This window comes from Olea europaea, chromosome 14 (assembly GCF_002742605.1).
Source record: "Olea europaea var. sylvestris chromosome 14, O_europaea_v1, whole genome shotgun sequence".
Lineage (NCBI taxonomy): Eukaryota > Viridiplantae > Streptophyta > Magnoliopsida > Lamiales > Oleaceae > Olea > Olea europaea.
The window spans coordinates 13,484,993-13,503,848 of record NC_036250.1 but is presented as its reverse complement, the minus strand read 5'-3'; the positions used below and the strand labels follow the sequence as shown (position 1 = coordinate 13,503,848).

The window sequence follows — 18,856 nt, the reverse complement described above, 5'->3', positions numbered from 1 at the left end:
CTAGATTTGAGTGTAATAATATTTTATTGAAAAATGTGTGGTTTAAATGATGTCAAAGTACTGTTTAAAAATGAAATTTTTTTTTTCAGAATGGGGTTCAAACCAGGGCTTAATGTATTATATGCGTGGATGGAGTTGCTCTAGTGTGAACCCATTTTGAGGAAGCCAACTCTGCCGGTATTAATATTGTATGAGTAGTTTTTTACTTTTAAATATGTTTGTTTGAAGCGAGACTTGAAATCAACCCCGCTCGACTATAACGTTGGGCTAGTTTATAACACAATCAATTAAGAAACAAGTCACGTTTAAACCTTACTTTTTATTACAAGTCACTCTTTAATGAATAACAAACATACACCACTCATTAAGATGTTGGATCTTAATGGACAAAAGTAATATCTTTTGGGTAAAATAAAATCGCCAAGTGAACCTAATTCAGTGGGATTATGGAACTGATATTCGCATTTATTACAGCAATGACATCTACTTGTTTCTTAAGTAATATGATTGTTTGGTGACCATTATATGTAATTAAGCAGTGTTTGGAATAATTGGCATAGATCATGACCCTAGATTGAAGGTGGAAATTATCAAGCCGCGGAGTAATGGTTGGGGAATAGGGATAATGGAGCGGTGAATGCGCTTGGATTGACAGAAAAAAAAAAAAAAAAAAAAAAAAGGGGGGGGGGACATGCTAGTAAACTTACTTTTAATAATTTAAATAAGAAGTAACTTAAGGTAAATCTCATTCGTGTCATTGAACTTTTACTGTAATTTAAATTAGATCACTCAACTTTAGTTTATCTCAGTTACGTAAATAAACTTTAATTTAGGTTAAAATTTCTTTACCATGTCATATTTAGTCACCTATCATCTTCCAAAATTCATTATTTGGCATTCTTCTTATACCTTATCTAACACAACATGGCACCCTATAACGAAAAAATAGAAAATGATGGTTATGATAATATATTTATATTATATGTGTGTTTCTTTTTTGCACATTTTATGACAACATATTATTAAGTTGACATGTCAAGCAAAGATTGCACGGGAGATCCATTATTGGTATGGTAGCATTGTAGCAATTCTTATCAATTTGAGAGATAATAGAAAGAGTGGTTGAAACAAAAATTGAATTTCAATGAGTCAATTAAATTGAATTGAAATTCTACAATCAAGTTGAGACAAATTAAAGTCTTATGATCCAATTGAGGGTTCTCTAAAAGCTTAGTGACTACAAGTGACATTCACCCAAATAACGTAAGCGATCACTTTCAAAATTTTGTATTTAAAAAAAATGTTAAAATTAATTGAAAAATTGATTCCTATAAAAAAAAAGGGGGCCGGGGGGTAGGACCATTTTGTGAATGGACCATTTATTTTGGTCAAAATGAAGAAATTACAAGTTAAGGAAGGAATTGGATTCAGAATAATAGAACATAGACATTAGAATTTCTCCTCCAATTCCCCTATAAAAACCCAACTCCATAATTTCTTCCAACCAAGCCCACAACATCAGACTGAGGCATTATTTTTCCATCTACAAACCCATTTGCAGTGCAAACTTTTCGAAAATGGGTTCATAAATTGGGGGCTCAAATTTATTGTTTCAAGGCTTTGGGAGGGATAAATTCTCTGAAAATGGAGATTCAAAGAAATAAGGATGTAAAAATTCCTGTTGGGTTTAGATTCTATCCCACAGATGAAGAATTGATCATTCACTACTTGAAGAGAAAGGTCTATTCTCTGCAATTGCCTGCCACTGTCATTCCTGAATTGGATGTTTTCCAAACTAATCCCAGTGACTTGCCAGGTTAGTTCTTAATTATTATGTGTGTTTCTGATTTCATTTTGTTTACTATTTTTCTGGGGATTAAGGCTTAATGCATAACGATTATAGGTGACTCGTCCGAGAAGAGATATTTCTTCAGCAAAAGAACTATGAATTTGAACAAGTGTAGTAGTGGCTACTGGAAATCCATTGGGAAATATAAGAAAATAGTAGCTCCTGGAAATAACCAAACAATTGGGGTGAAGAAATCCCTCATATTCTATAAAGGGAACTGCACAAAAACTAGTTGGGTTATGCACCAATACTCTCTAGTAACTTCATTCTCAACTCAGGTATGAAAATAAATATATCCTTGGATAGTAAAATAGAAAAATTAGCTAAGATCTTGTTCATCGACAATCTTCTGCAGAAAATCACGATGCCCGAGGGAGAGTGGGTTGTTTGCTGCGTATTTCGGAAGAAAGTGAAGAGACCAGCTATGACTTTGGCAAAAAATATTTCCAAAATTGCTTCTCCGTCTTGTTCAAGCGGGATCACTGAGATTTCTTAACAGTAATTTTGTTAGTTTTCAATCTTTCACTTGAATTCAGCAGAAATAATAATCTCTGTAATGAATACTGTTGTAATGAATCGGGTTATTAGAATTTACGAAGATAGATAACAATATTTGCATGGAAACCTCTATATTATCTTAGCCACGGCATTTGAGGACACAACAATATTAAAGAGTTCAAATTCTTCTTCCATAGTGCAGAATCTCTTTCTTGGTTAATAAGGCATGTTTTGCCAACTTATATAACTTGTATAAGCGAAAAAATGTTAATTATTTTACTAATACAGAGTTATCAATATTCTTGATGCTTAATTTGCCAACTTTGCTTATTCTTTTCTTTTCCCAATACCAATTTAATTATTAAAACTTCCATATCTTATCAATCATATAAGAGAATACGAAGCCTGCATCACTGATTAATCTTCCGTATCTGAAACTTTTCCTATTAAAAAGCAAGTTAATTTTTTGGAACAAAAAAGATGATGCAAAGTGAAATAAAGTGAAGCATCCAAGGAAAGAAGACAGAACCTCTAATGCTATCTAGTTAGAATTTTGTGAAAAGGAAATCCCCCTCCACTCCACCCCACATACACAGTGCCACGTATGGATATGCATATTGTTGGACTTAAAAAAATAAGTTTATTTACCTCTTAGGTTACTTATTTTTGTCATTATATAATTTCTCAAATTTACATTTTATCGACAAATAAAAAGAGCCCAAAGAGCGTACTGATTCTTATTCGAGAATATTGGATCAAGCCATGTCTTTTAGTTTCCTTTCTCATAAATTAGGTAATATAACACTAATCACATTTTAACTTTTGTGTAGGATAATATACGTCAAAGTTAACTCATTTTTTATTATTCGTCACAATTTTAGGGAAAAGTCACAAGGGCAAACATGTCACAACATAATAGGGGGTTACACTATGAATGTCACAAAGTCTAGCTCATATTAGAGGTAACAACATATGCCAAATCATTACTTATATTTCTCTGTCTTAGTTAACAACAAAAGGAAAGAGATAAACAATGTGAATCCAGTCACAATCTCATTTTGTTCGTGTACACATATATAGAGTATAATTACTTTGCTAAAATTTAGGATGGAATAAGGTGAAACCAGCTCCAACCCATTTCATCAAAATGGTACAACTTTCACACCATCTTATTTAGAGAGTGTTTGATAGTCATTTTTATGTAAAAATGCATTTTAGAATAGTAAATTGATGTGAAATGTGTGGTTGAAAAATAAGGAAAAGTTTTTTATTTGCGTGTAATATTATTTTAATAAAAAATGTGTTGTTGAAAAGAAGAGAGGGAAAAATGCATTTTGAAAAAAATGGCTACCAAACGGGACCTTAGTTTTCTCAAACCCATTACACCAAATATTGAGCAAAAAAAGCAAAAAGAAAAAAAAATCATTTGTTTTCTTATTTTTTATTTTACATTAACTAATTTATTTAAAAATATATATATGTAATTAAATAATCTATTATTACTAAAATTACTAAATTAAATATTACATATAGTTTATTAAATTATCTCTACTAAATTAAAAAACCATAAATTACAATATTTTTGGTAGTTGTATTTCTATTTTCTTTTAAATTTGTAATTTTCAAAATTGTAAATTGTGAGATTTAATGAGTAATTTTATATTAATGTATTTAGTTATTATTTATTATTTGATTGTAATTATTTTAAATATAATAACAATAATAATTAAATTAACATAAATAAAATTAAATCATTAAGAAATAAAATGATATAATAGGAATTAAAATTTATTATTGTATAAAATGAAGGACAAGATGATATATAATTAAAATTGTATATATTACACCAAATGAAATCTGTTGAATCAAATTTGCCCAACATCAAAACACTTTCAATTCAGTAGTATACTTTTAGGTGTCCAGTATTTGAAAGTAACACTATATCCTAATCTAATTTCAATTAAAAACTTAAAGTCCGATTATAATATCATTTCCACACCAAATTGGCGTTTTATGACATTTTAAAGTTTGGTTGGAGTTCTTGGAGTTAAAATCCAATCTTGAAGTTCTTGTTTGCTAAGCCTTTTTAAGCACTTACAAGGAAGAACTTGTGATAGATGAAAGTTATAGGTTCTAAAAATTATACAATTAAAAATAACGTCTGACTAACTTTTAAACGTATAAAATACTGCAGAACAAGCACTAATAAAGTGTTTTTAAATAATTTAAATTATTTGATAGATTATAAAACCTTTATAGAGGTTGGTCGAGCATGAGCTCTTGTTGAATAAGTAAATTTAGATTACGTTTTAAAAATAAATAAACAAGTTTTGAATTTGGCCAAATCTATAACCGAGGCAAATAAAAAAGAACAATGCATAGCAATTTTGACATTATGGTTGACAATCCTCACATACAAAAGGTGAGTTCTATAATTATTTTAATCGTGGACAAATCATGAACCCGTGATTGTGAGAGAGTTGTGCATACAGCACAACATTTCCTTGCGGTGCTTCGGTTCATGGTATTTGCACATGGGGTGCATTGTTTTCATGAGCGCATCTTTTGCACCTAATATGCTGGCCCTCAATTAATTTTTCGATGGACCCAGTAAACATGGCTATTAAAAATGTCAGTGTTGCGTGTAAAGATCGAGACAGGTTGGTCTCAAGACACTATTTGAAAATTTAAAGAACGTAAAAGATTGGGTTATTTTCATTTATGGTCACCAAACTTATAGTGAAACTTTAATTGGGTAACTCAACTATTAATTTATCTCAATTAAAATTTTAATTTAATAAAGTAACATCCATATGCTACTTGTACTTTAAATTTTGACAAATAATCTAATGTGTCTTGTACTTTCATGTAAATATACAACATAATCAAGTCTTGACTGCTAGATTTCAAAATAATTTAAAGTTGAGTGTTCCCGTTGAGATTTTACTAAAAATTCAATGATCAAAAATGAATTAAACCATAAAGGATTCCATGTGTTAACCAGTTGAGCCACGGGAGGTTGACATGCAATATAATAACTCAATATTATTACTTTAAGCAATCATTGATATTTTTTAGTATTTTTTTTTTTTAATTCGCACAGTTAATGTAAATTGTAATAACTTGTCGGGTATGGTTACAAAAATTTGCGTAGTCAGACCTCATAGGTGTACGGCCTCGTGACACCTTAGAAGCCGATAACCAGGATTCAGTGTTCGTGCAATTTTTGGCCAATTTTTTAAGTGCTTGTACATCATAGGTTTATAAAAATGTATGGAAAAAAAAAAAAAAAAACGGTAAGTTGTTTTACGAATGTGATAAAAATAAACTCATAAGCAATTATAAACTATTCAAACACACACTTAAATAGATTAAAGAATGGGAAAAGTTCATAAATGCACTTAAAAAGTTTATGATGACTTCTATAATTAAAATATATTTTATATTTTTACTTATTATTTATTTATTGACTTGCTTAAATTAGAATGATTTTTAATTGTCAAAATATGTGCAAAAAAAGTGTTTAATTGCAAGTCAAAAAAAAAAGGTAAGCCAGTCAATTAAATTAACTGGATGCTACAGGTTAACAAAATCTTGACTACAGTTTTTACAAACCCTAAACGAGGTGCAATTTTTACTTACCTTATAGTAGCATATACAGGAACACATACTTAACATCTTGGATGGGTTTGATTAGTCAAATAATTAAAATAAGGAAAAATTATTTTAATTAAATAAAATTTTCCTTGATTTAATTATTGATCATATCAAACATATTTCTATATTATTCTTACAGTGAAAAACTTTCATATTTTAAATGAGGCACATTCGTGCCTTGGAGAAGCCTCTACACAAGTAGAAAAAATTATTAAGGGATATTTGAATGTTTTGAGGGTAAACTATTTACATTTGGCAATCCTGCAGCACAAAGTTAAAGTGTCTTTAGACCTTCTCCATTGAGTTTTGACCGGCTAATATTTCAATGAAGTATTTTGGAACAAAAAATTGTTTTCTTCAATTATAATTGAAGAGAACATTCCTGAGCATGAATAATATAATCCTACTCAAAGATTAGGATGCTTCGTATGAATTAAGATCGACGAATCTTAATCCAAGTAGTGGTTGCGATAAAATACAATAGTAAAGTGACAATAAAATCAACACCAGAGGGTTTGATTCGACTTCTTGAACAAGTCAAAACAAATAGTAAAATAAGGGAGTTGTTCTTTATTTACTTTTGATTGTTTAGTTAATTTTATGAAATTACTAAATTGAAACTATTGTATTTTTGAATTTTTGATAATGGATTATTTTACCCGTAGCATGGGGTTCCGTGGATGTTTCCCTTGAGGATTTACCGAGTTATATTTGATGTTCATTGTTATTTATTTTCGCAATAAATTATAACACGTAGAAAGTTAATCTATTAATCTTTTTCAGTTAGAACTGTGCTTAAAAGTGCCTGAAGGAAGTTCTGACTGACTGGAAAAATCTGCCAAGTACGTGTAATTGAGACACATTGATTAATAAACTGGGTTTTAGTATTTACAATTAGTATCATAGAGGGTTCACTTTTAAAAAGATAGATCTGCATCAATCCTAGTAATTGACGTAGCACCGTTTAAACCTCATGTCTTAGGTGAGACTAATTATTTGCATTGAAAAATTAGAATGCAAGTCTATGTCCAATCATTAGATGAGAAAGCAATGGCAATTGATTGTGTATGGCTATAAAACTCCCCCGATTATTAAAAAGGATGTAGAAAGAGATAAACGAGCAGATGAGTGGGTGAAGTTTTCTAAACTCCAAATGTTGATATTTGAATTTGAGTAATTGGCTATGAGAGATGATGACCACTTTTAAGACCTCTATGCCGAATTAAGTGACATTGCCAACTCAGCTTACACCTTTGAAAAATAATAAAATTGTGAAAAAGATCTCAGATCATCGAGTAGAGAGCATGAAGGTTGAAGAATTGATAGGATCTTTGATGACCTATGTGCTATACCTTCAGACAAGTAAGAAGGAAAAAAAAAGGATCTAAAACAACTTTTAAAGCTAAGGAGGTTGAGATAGAGGAAGAGGGTGATGAAAGTGAGAGTGATGATCAGATGACGAGGCTCTCTAAATCAATTAGAGAGAAAGAAACCCAAAAATGCCACCACCTCCAAAGAAGAAGATTTTCAATGACTCTAGGTAAAATCCTATCTCTTACGGTGAAAAGACTCAAATTTTGTTCAATGTCATCAGTGCGAAGGTTCAGGCACATAACAGCTGAGTGTACAAAAGCTTTAAAGAAGTCTCGGGGCAAGAAAGCTATTAACATAACCAAGATCGAAGATGAAGAAGATGAATCAAATTCAAATGAAAAGGATAGAATCGACTACAATCAAGTAATCTCTTTAACTATTAACCTTTGATCTTATATTAATACACCTCATCTGTCTTCAAGAGGTTAGAACCTACTAAATACTAATTCATTTGGGACTAGCAAAGCATGTTCAAAATGTAAGTCTCTGAAAATATATTTGGAATCTAAACAAGAAAAATATGTTACCCTCCTTGCAATAATGGAATATATTGAAGAAGAAAGAGCTGTAGTAACCCAAAGTGAAGCCCTAGTCAAAGCCATTAATGAGAACAAAAATCAATTCCTGAGACTTCAATTTTAATTAGATAATACGAAAGAAAGAGTTGGACGGTTGATAATTGGATCTGTCCACTTTAGCAAAGTACTAAGCTATGGAAGAACTTCAAATGACAAAATAGGTCTCAAGTATGAAGGTAAAAGAAAGGGAAAAGAAACTACTCAACTGATGTTCATTAAAGCAGGACTGCAAATAGACCTACCACCAGCTAGACTGCACCAAGGATAGACACCCCATAGCAAGTTCTAACTATCTTGAAAAACCTTGTTTAAAACACTGGATTAGGTAAAAAGATGGAATATCGAACAGGTAAAGCACAACATACTATCAAATGTAATATGTGTAATCAGTATGGACGCAACTCGCACCACTGTTTAACACAAAAAATTGAAGCAAACTAAGAAAGTTAACTTGCTCACTAACACTTTAAAGTATAATTCGAAGACTAGAATGAGGCAAGTTTCAATACATAAAAATGATCTTAGGTGCTGTGTGGTTAATATTGCTTATAAATCTATTGTGCTTAACTCTTGGTACTTTGATAGTGGCTATTTTACACAAATGACAAGTAATCAGTCTATATGACAAATGACAATTTATTATTTACATGTTCATCAAATGGATGTCAAGACAACATACTTAAATGGAGATCTCAAAGTGGAGGTCTATATGAAACAACCTAAAATGTTTGTTCTACTAAGAAATGAACATAAAGTGTACAAATTAATCAAATCCTTATATGAATTAAAACAAGCCCCTAAAAATTAGCAGGAGAAATTTGATTCTAAAATAATATCAAAATGGTTTTAATCATAACTTTGTAGACAAATGTCTTTACACTAAGTAAATAATAGTGTAATTACTTTAATATGTCTATACATTGATGATATACTTATTATCAACAACAATATAGATGAGATCAAAGAAACGAAGAGATTTTTGTCCTCCACATTCAAAATTAAATATCTTGGACAAGTGGATACCATCCTTGGTATCAAAATTATAAAGGATACTGGGGGGTTTTACATTGAATCAATCACATTATATTGAAAATGTGATAAATAAGTTCAAACACTTGAACGTCAAAGAAGCTAATACCCCTTTGGATCCAAGTATCAAGTTGATAAAAATGATGGAAGAGGCATAGTTTAAATAGAGTATGCAAGTGACATTGGAAGTCTTATGTATGCAGCACAATATACAAGACTATATGTTGCATTTGCTATGGGTAAACTAAGTCAGTTTACTACCAACCTAAGTTTCGAATAATGGAAGGCCATCGATAGTGTTCTTGGTTACCTAAAGAAAACAAAAAACTTTGGGCTACAATATACAAAGTTCCCTAAAATCTTAGAAGGATATACTAACGCCAGTTGGATATCAAATGCACGAGAAAATAAGTCCACTTCAAGTTAGGTATTTACTCCTAACGGAGGTGCAGTTTTTCGGAAGTCTAAGAAACAAACATGCATTACTCACTCAACAATAGAGTCGAAGTTTGTAACATTGGTCGAAACTGTAAAGGAGCTAAGTTGCTAAGAGATCTATTATATGAAATTCCTTTAGATATAAAGGATATTTCTTCAATACCTATCTTGTGTGATAGTCAAGCTACTCTTGCTCAAGCATTTAACGAAGTGTATAATGGAAAGTCTAGACGCATGAGTCACAAGTATGCAAGAAAATTATTCAAGCATGGAATAATTTCTCTTACACGTATTAAGTCCAGTGAGAACTTAGCTGGTTCGTTTACCAAACCTCTTACGAGAGAGTTAGTAAGATCGACATCAAATAGGATTAGGTTGAGACTCCTCAAATAGATTCATCAATGATAGCAACCTTTCCAAAAGTATACCAAACAAGTATACTTAGGTTCAATGGGTAATAGCAAGTCATTTGATAAGTGGATGGATTTCAACATTATTTAACTATTAAACCCTATTTTTGATAAACAGTGTTAGTTGTTATCGTTGAAAGAGATGAGTTATAAGAAAACTCTTAATGAAGTTCAATACAAGGTACAAGTATCTCTAGAAGTAACAAAGATATTGAAAGAACTCCACATATATAAACTTCGAGGTGGTGCCGCCTCGTTAGAGAATTGGAGTTATCTCTCTCTGAAAGTTCAAAGAAAAATGATAAGTGCAATGCCTTATTAGCACTAAGTGAGTAAGAGGAACTTGTGAAAAATGAATACTTGTGTGTGTGATATTTCATTGGTATTGTCTAAAGGAATAACTGATTCAAAGTGTTATAGCTACCTGAAATTTCGATAATGCTTTATGAGATTTACATTATGGTTAGATTCAAATCAAAAGATATCTAATTCTTATGCATGAGTGTTGATATTTGATTATGTTATTAACATTGATTTTGAACAAGTGGGAGATTGTTGGAATCTTGTTGTTCAAAATCTTGAATGAATGAATTAAAAGAAACAAAAAGATAAATGAATGTGATGTGATCCAAGGAGTGAAAAAAACTTAGAAAGATCTGGCACAACTTGAAGAGAAACAAAAGAAAAGATTAAGAGTTACGATGGATGGATCAAGAGCTACGAAGAATCAAGGAAGCCATAAAATGTGTTATCTAAGATGCGGAGGCCAAGAGTTCGAGTGCAACAAGCCAAATAATAACTTCCATGTTGGACATGAAGGTAAGATCAAGTTTGGTGCATTGGATTCAAGCTTTGGAAGATATATGAGAAAAACGAGCAGCATGGATAAAAATGAGCATGACTTTTAGCTCGAGTGTCGGATTTTTGCTCATGAGTACAATTTGAAATCGTCACAAAATTCTGCATAAGGAAAAAAAGTGTCAAATTTAAAACTATACGACCACATAGACTATTTTCGAGACAAAAATGAATGCTGACAAATGTTCTATACGACTGCATTGAAATGAACTATGCTATCACATAGTACATTCCTGGGACGCAAATTTCCTTTTTCGCAAATTTTTCTAATTTATCAAAACTTTATTTTTTTGGTATCTTTATAATCTTCCAGAATTTATTCCATTTTTAACTAGGTTTTAGGGTTTAGTATAAATAGCTTTCACTCCATTCATTGTAAACAACTTTTGATATTATATTCCATTGAAAGGCAAATTTACTTTCATTCCTTTGTAAGATTGAGCAACAATTTATGAACTTATCAAGACTAATTTTTGTAACGTTCAAACAAATGGGTGAGATTCACAAATCTTGTGATCAAGAGGTCAATACATCATAGACGATTGGTTGGTTGCTTGATTTATTATTTTTGGGTCAAATCTAAAACTTTGATTTATTTAGCTTTCGTGGGTTTGATTCAATCTCGTCTGCATTTTGTAGCTTCATTTGCTAAGTGGGTTCACATTAGTTGGTATCAATGTTTGGGCTCCAAAATTAAAATTTTATCCTTTTTTCTTCTTGTCGAGTCTTTTGTTTTCCTATCTCTTTCATTCTTCATGTTCTTTATTCTTTTTGAGTCTTTAATCCCGGAAAGTTTCAACAAAAGTTCAAAATTTGTTTTTGTACTAATTTAGCTTCCAAATCAACTTCCATTTCTTTTGCTAGTATCGTAGTCAAATTTCTGAGCAAAAAAAGTCAAAACAATAATCCGAAATTTTTTTTAAAAAAATCTTCTTATTGTTATTATTTGATTTATTTTTGAAATTACTAGCATTCCATTATTCTTTTTGAGTCAAAATTTTATTAATGTCTGGTCCAACCAAAATTTAAGAACCACTTTCTTGAATTACAATAGTTCTCATTCCAAATTGTCAAATTCTTTCCTTTATTTCTTGAGTATTCTAAGGTTATAATTTTCACCCACATCCCAGTTTGAATTCTATAATAATAATTCCTGGTTCAGTTTGAAATTGTTCTTTGAAGCACTAGGCGAAAACATTGAGTGGAAAAAGGTTGAGTGATGAGACTATTAGAAGGTAAAAGTCAAATTGAGTGGTATAGAAGAGTACATATGTGAGGCAGATAATAAATTAGATTTATGATTTATGACAATGAAGATTCAACCTCAAGCAAGACCATAATCAAGTCAACATGTCGGATAAGGTGATACAGGGGTTTAAAATATTGTTTGAAGATGTGTGGGATAGGTTGGATAGATAGGAGGCATGGATGGAAATGCAAGATCTAGTGCTTGCCAATCTACGAAGGGAAACACCCAATGCAATGAGGTAAGGTAGGCGAGAGCCTAGGGTGGAGACTTGGGTAGAATATGATGACGATAGTGACTTAGATAAAGAAGCATTACTTAAGGCTAAAACATGGAGAATGAGGAATAGAGGAGCTACGTTTGAAAGAAGGAATCAAAATCTTGTTGGAGACGAAGTGGATAGAATTATGGGTAACATTAAAATGACATTTTCGTCATTCAAGGGTAGCAGTGATCCAAAAGCTTTACCTAGAATGGAAGAAAATGGTGGAATTGATTTTTGATTGCCACAATTATTCTGAGGAAAAGAAGGTGAAAATTGCAGTCCTTGAATTCACCGATTATGCAATAACTTGGTGGGATCAAGTGGTGACATCAAGGAAGAGGAACCATGATGATTAACACATGGGAGAAATTGAAGGATATCATACGGAAAAGGTTTATGCCTAGTCACTATTATAGGAAGCTTCATCAAAAGTTACAAGGCCTCTACCAAGGTTCTGTAAGTGTGAGGATTATCACAAGGAGATGGAGATGTTGATGATAACAGCAAATATGGAGGAGGATTGGGAAGCCGCAATGGCTAGGTTTTTGAATGGATTGATAGAGAAATAGCTAATGTAGTGGAATTTCAACACCATGTGGAGTTGGAGGATATGCTACATATGGCTATGAAGATGGAGAGACAATTGAAGAGGAAGGGGATAGCTAACTACCCATCGGGTTCTAACACTTCGTAAAAGCCAAAGTGGGATGGTAATGGAGGTGATATGGCTATTTCCAATCGTAAGACTGAACCACCAAGGAAAAATGAGGAAGTTGCTAGTATTGCTACACCTAAGGAGGATTCCCAGCCTTCTAAAAGTCGGGATATCAAATACTTTAAGTTCGTACCTTGTCGAAGAGGAAGCACTTGAGGTGATGCGTGCTCTCAATACACAAACCAAAGTGGATGATGAGGAACAACAACTAGAGAACATCTTTCATACTAGATGCCATGTCAAAAATAAGGTATGTAGTTTGATTATTAATAGGATAGTTGTACTAATATTGCTAGTACCATATTTGTTGAGGAATTAGGATTGACTATGACAAAACATCCCAAGCCTTATAAATTACAGTGGTTAGATGTTTGTGAAGAAGTTAAGGTGAATAGGAGAGTACTAGTAAATTTCTCTATTGGGAAGTATAGTGATGAAGTACTAAGTGACGTAGTTCCTATGCTTGCTGGGCATATTTTTATGGGTAGATCATGGAAATATGATATGAAGGTGAAGTATGATGAATTCAAGAATAGGTACAACTTTACCTTTAACACTACAACAAGTCTATGAGGGCCAATTGAGGTTGAGAGGTGAGGAAGAAAAGAAAAGCAAAGAGATACAACATGAGAGTAGGAGAGAAGAAAGAGAGTCTCCTGAGATTATAGAAAAATTCAAAGTGAGTTTCTATGTAAAAAAGAGTGAGATTGAGAGTGCTTTGATGAGACTAACAAATCCCTCACCAATTTGAATATTTCTTTGATATAGGAATTCAAAAACTTATCCCGTGAAAACTTAACTAGTGGCATACCAACCATTGAATACTCAATTAGATATGTGTAAGTGGAGAATTTGATAAGCTTTGAAGGAAAAGCATTGAACTATGATATGGAGATTGAATTATATACATCTCAAGGTAGCAAATGGAAAAGAAGTAAAGTATTCAAACCAGGTGATTGGGGTCGGGTTCGTAGACAAAAAGGGCGTTTTCAAATGCAAAAAAGATCAAGGTTTCATCCTAGAGGAGATGGGTCATTTCATATCATTATCCTGATTGAGGACAATGGCTATAACTTAGATCTTCAAGGTATGGATTCAAGGTCAAATCCTTTCGAAGAGAGGGGGGATGATGTGATCTGGGGAAGGTAACAAACTTACAAATGGGAACCAAATACAAGTTTAAGGGTTACGGAGGATAGATCAAGAGCTATAAATGTTTCCTCTACCTTCCAGAGGCCTCATTACTAAAACATAGGACTTTTCCTCCATACCTAATGTTTCTTCTAAGTAAATGGCTTCATCATTGGAACATGAGACTTCAACTTTACAACTACAATTTCCCAAGTGTAGGTGTCTCGCTCTTAGAATGAGACTTCGCCTCTGCATTAACACCTTTGTCGTGCAAGTCCTTATCCTAATTTTAAAATTTTGTCTCTATGCTTGGTACACATGCCTCATCAGCATTCCAAGCCTACACATTTTATAAGTATTCGTGCTAGAACTTAGATAAATAAGGACCACTATAAAATGTCCAACGCATTGATAAATATAAAAAACTGTATGCCAAAGCATCACCATTTTTCCAACCTCAATCACTTCATCACCTCAGCTAGGTTAAACATCAGAGGCAGTTCATAGACACTTCCTTATTATGTACTCTCTCTCTCTCTCTCTCTCTCTTCGTACCAAAGTCCATGCCTTGTACGAATATTTACGTCTAGACTTGGGGGCACAATTTTTACACCTTACCCTAAGAGGATCCAACCATCGGCTACATGGCAGCCAACTAAAAAGTCACCTCAAACTACACTCCATGAGAAATCTTTCATAGCTTCGCCTCATCCATGAGATCCTTCATATAAGATTTTTCGTACAATTAATTGATACGATCTCTCTGCAATAGACATCCCTTAGTTAACTCGTTAGCCTACTTTTTTAGATGTCAGACCTAGATGATAAGACCACTTTTCATAATCATTAAATGCCCTATGAACCTAGGATGCAAAAGTGACACCTAAGGAGATGACGCGTCGATATTGAGATGAGACCACATATCTTTCGTCCACCGGTAATTACTTCACTCTTCTACTATAAAAGCTCATATTTAATGTCATTTACAGGTAATGGTATTTTATACTTTTAACTTGTAACTTAGCTCATTCTTTCCTATCTACAACCATGCCCTTACGAACTTTTATAGCTTACGTCTTATGTTCATTACGTATCCAACGCTCACCTCTATAGTTGACTGACTTAATCATCAAAGTATTCGTGGTCGCCTCTCCTATCTCCGAAGAAGGTTACATGCTTCCTACGGTTTGTATTGTGTATAAAAGACTTAAACGTAGACGTGAGTGGAGTCAAATCAATTGGCCATGCGCTACAAAAAAAATGCGGCTTCAGAGACGAAAAATATCGACGCTAATGCCATGAATTCCGTTGGTAATGAGTTTTACCAATAGATATTCTCCGTCAGTAAATCTAAGACTGAAATTGGCACCGCTAATTTACCTACGAAATTCAATGACCATCGATAATTTAACGACAAAAAAATTTTGTTGATGTTTATCGAAGACTATTGTCGTAGCTAATTAGCAACAACAAATTGCCGTCACAAAATACCTACTGATTAAAAATCCATCAATAATTAGCAACGAACTTCCGTTGTTAATTCTATCGCGAATTTGAATTTAAAATTTAAAAAAAAAAATTATGCTTATTAGCATGAAAGTCACACAAAAACACAATAGACTCAAGTAAACAAGAATTTTGAGTTTCTTCTAGATTTATGGAAACAAGTTCACAAGATTTTTTTAAAATCAAACAACTGAAACTAAATCAAATTTATAAATGTCATCAAGATCATAAGAAAACTACTCATTTTTTACTAAGAAAAACATCAAAACACAAATCCTCATTTGAGTAGCTACATAATGTACTTAAATCGAAAAAAAAAATGAATTGGTTCGGTTAACTAGCACCTAATGAAAAGTAATATATGCACCAGAAATTCAACATATCTATAAGCTATGTAATCCATAAAGAGAGGGGTAATACAACAAAACCTTCACATAAGGAATACATGAGATCAAGTCCACAAAAATAGATCACAACATTCCTTCAGTGGGGAGACGAGCATCACAACAGCCCCTTTACACACTTGCAATAGAAGAATTAAGCATTACATGAAGGAGAACATAAATTTCAATGTCATCATAATTCTTACTTCAGTGCAACTTACTACTCATCACCATTCAAATGCAATAAAATGACTTGGACATCATAAAATCAAGAACAGATGTCATTTCAGATAGATATAAATCCAAGAAAGGTGGATACCTATAACCAAATAAAGTTGGTGCAAAAAACTTAAGAAACTTAAGGCAATAAATGTTGTAGATCACAAAATTTGACAGCAATATACATGGCCAATGCATTAATTTGACTGGATATTAGTGTCCAAAAAATAAATGGACAAAGATCCAAAAAAAAATCTTCCAAATAATTCAATCTTAAATGATAACATAACTTGCAATTGTTGAATCAATACTCTAATACAATACAGTGTAAAATATGATAATGCATATATGATGGTGAAACACACTATTAAGCCAAGACGCCAAGTCTAATCAATAGTCTTCAGTGGATTATAAGGGTGTACAGTTCGCGACAAACTCAAAGTAAGAAAGAATAGAAAAGTGTCAGCATTTCTAACATAACAATATGCAACACCAACTTCTTTAGTGGGAAAATTATCACAAGCACATTATATCTTTTAAAGAATGAAAAATTACATATTTATTGAACAATATATATCTAAATGCATTTTCTATTAAAAAATGTAAAGACTTTTCATTCTTTGATTAAGCCCCATGCCACTATACTGCCTATCCCTTCTTCAGTAGCAATGTTCACTACTACTGCTGTTGCGGAGCACCTGCCCTGGTCTCGAATGTGGCTCATTGTATTCCCTCACTTAGTCCAGCTAAGCTCTACTATTAACTAATGAGACTAGCAAATCTTGGTTTTCGTTTTCTTGTGATGGACCTGGAAGAGAGGGTACATGTCAAGCCATCAGCCAGGTTTATTCATTTTGGATGAATCCCCTGAAGCTTTGAGGCCATTGCTGATCATTTCTTAGCATGTACCTGCAGTAACATTCAAGTAATGCCCTTTGATTTCACCTGACAAAAGGATCGAGATTCAGAAGAATAAACAGAATCCACAGAGTCGACTGGATGTAACTGTTAAGATTTTCTCTTGAATAAATCTTTCTCTTAATAGATCTCTTCTTGGCCTCTTACTATGAATAGACAAACGTTCATAATTCTTAGAAGGTGGGAGGGAATACTTACTTCAAAGTAATTATAAAATCGTAACAAAAAAATTGGCATATTTGGTAAGGAGTGATTTTTAGGAGCAAAGATATGATCTCTTATCGAATCTCCACTCTCCAAATCTTCCATATTTTAGTTCATCCTGAGCATATCAACAGCCTCATAATTTCTCTACAAAACTAGTCAATATTACAGGGTAAAGTGAAAGTACGCTATTCTCAATAATTCACAAAAAGAAAATGGAAAAGCAGCGTTCACAAGCGTTATATGAACTTCTCAATTATAATGCTATAAGAAAATAGAAACACAAGTTTACCTTCATGTTGTAGTCACTTCCATAAGTAAAATGGAGGATAAATTTCTTTCTAGTTTCAACATTCGATAGGGGCTGAAATTTGACATGGTAAATTATTAAACATTAGCTTCAAATTACATATGCCATTGAACTGTGAAAACGAGATTATACATTGTTCGTAACAGTTCGGATATCGAACCTGCAACATAAAGTCCTTGAAGAGAATATGCTGCACTCCATGAAAAGTAGAGGCCGCAGCATATGCATACCATTGTTTGGTCAATAAAAAGAGAAGGTTAGAGAAGCTTTTTACTTGTTGATGCAAGTTTTGACACATAAGAAATAGAACACTTTCAGATCTTCTCACATTTCTAGCATCCATCCAAAAGTATTCTGTCTTTGGGTCATTTTTCATTTTCAGAGAAACATTCATCCAGATAGGTGCAATTTTCTCCAGGAAGCCCTGAATAAGTCAATTGAAAAATGGTGTAAACTTTCTTAAGAGATAACGAATCAATAAATCAGAAATGTAAAGATGATATAAAATCTTTATCTCAAAATAAATCGTGCACGTTCTTAGTAAATGCAAAAGCATGACTAGATTTACCATTTTTATTATGATTGGAGAATTGCCAATTGGATTGATATTTGTAACATGACCCTTCTCCTCAAGAAGATAATTATGATTTTTTTCCTGTTCAATGATTTGATGTAGAAGAAGAAGTAGCAGGATATCCTCCACGAGCCAAATTAGCCAGCAAATTTATGAATATATCTCTGGGTTCTCCAATAATTATTCCCTCCCACCTTCAAAATATCCATGGAAGTAAAAAAACAAAAATAGAACATGAAATCTGCAAAAATCTTTAGAGGGGATGGGAATACTTACCTAAGAGTGATAATGGATATGCGATTGGGGCCACAAAATGGGCCATGATATCGATGATAATGGAGATTGAAATTTGAGGTTCCTTTACTCTGAATGTGCTCGAAGAGAGAGACGGAGGCGGCACACTTTAGAAGAGAGGAAGTTACGAATTTGAGGTTGGGGTTTTGGAATATGACTAAGGGCTTGTTCGATAGTGATTTTGAGAATTGATATTTTGATCGTTAGAGAGAAATGTAGCTTCTATCCGTGAGAGAAAAAGTCAAAAATAAAAGTTGTAATAGTGAAATAATGGTTAAAAATTGATTTTTTGGATAGAAAAAACACTACGAATCATGCACTAAGCTTTGAACTAAAAAACCTCGTGGGCAAGTGAAAAGTGTTGGGAAAATGAAAAATTTGAATACCAAAAGGAATTTTT

General features: G+C 32.6%; 2 protein-coding genes across 7 annotated transcripts; one reads left to right on the top strand and one right to left on the bottom strand.

Moving 5' to 3' along the window:
* Window positions 1-1,462: 1,462 nt before the first annotated feature.
* On the top strand, window positions 1,463-2,473 carry LOC111409239 (NAC domain-containing protein 83-like). Its single transcript, XM_023039250.1, has 3 exons — window positions 1,463-1,816; window positions 1,904-2,127; window positions 2,205-2,473. Exons 1-3 carry the CDS (start codon window positions 1,645-1,647, stop codon window positions 2,343-2,345), a joined length of 537 nt encoding a protein of 178 aa, XP_022895018.1. The 5' UTR covers window positions 1,463-1,644; the 3' UTR covers window positions 2,346-2,473.
* A 14,070-nt stretch (window positions 2,474-16,543) lies between these two features.
* Window positions 16,544-18,618, bottom strand: LOC111409238 (hydroxyproline O-arabinosyltransferase 3-like). Of its 6 annotated transcripts, none has more exons than XR_002705471.1 (5): window positions 18,439-18,618; window positions 18,157-18,356; window positions 17,749-18,012; window positions 17,273-17,642; window positions 16,544-17,101 (listed from the first exon to the last, which is right to left on the bottom strand). XR_002705471.1 is itself a non-coding variant. In XM_023039248.1 (5 exons), exons 2-5 carry the CDS (start codon window positions 18,157-18,159, stop codon window positions 17,078-17,080), a joined length of 363 nt encoding a protein of 120 aa, XP_022895016.1. In that variant the 5' UTR covers window positions 18,160-18,356; window positions 18,439-18,611; the 3' UTR covers window positions 16,544-17,077. The 6 variants fall into 6 exon arrangements, 1 of the variants encoding a protein (XP_022895016.1); XR_002705475.1 differs by having other exon boundaries at window positions 16,544-17,642; window positions 17,749-17,778; window positions 17,917-18,012; window positions 18,439-18,616; XR_002705474.1 differs by having other exon boundaries at window positions 16,544-17,425; window positions 17,571-17,642; window positions 18,439-18,615.
* Between the last annotated feature and the right edge of the window lie 238 nt (window positions 18,619-18,856).

Excerpts from the sequence above, each read along its gene's own strand:
- LOC111409239 (XM_023039250.1), top strand. The coding sequence starts at position 1,645 with ATGGAGATTCAAAGAAATAAGGATGTAAAAATTCCTGTTGGGTTTAGA. Across the intron at positions 1,817-1,903 it reads TAATCCCAGTGACTTGCCAG|GTGACTCGTCCGAGAAGAGA; the intron begins GTTAGTTCTTAA and ends TAACGATTATAG. Across the intron at positions 2,128-2,204 it reads TAACTTCATTCTCAACTCAG|AAAATCACGATGCCCGAGGG; the intron begins GTATGAAAATAA and ends AATCTTCTGCAG.
- LOC111409238 (XM_023039248.1), bottom strand. Across the intron at positions 17,643-17,748 it reads TCAAGGACTTTATGTTGCAG|CCCCTATCGAATGTTGAAAC; the intron begins GTTCGATATCCG and ends GTCAAATTTCAG. Across the intron at positions 17,102-17,570 it reads GAAGTGACTACAACATGAAG|GTGAAATCAAAGGGCATTAC; the intron begins GTAAACTTGTGT and ends TCCTTTTGTCAG.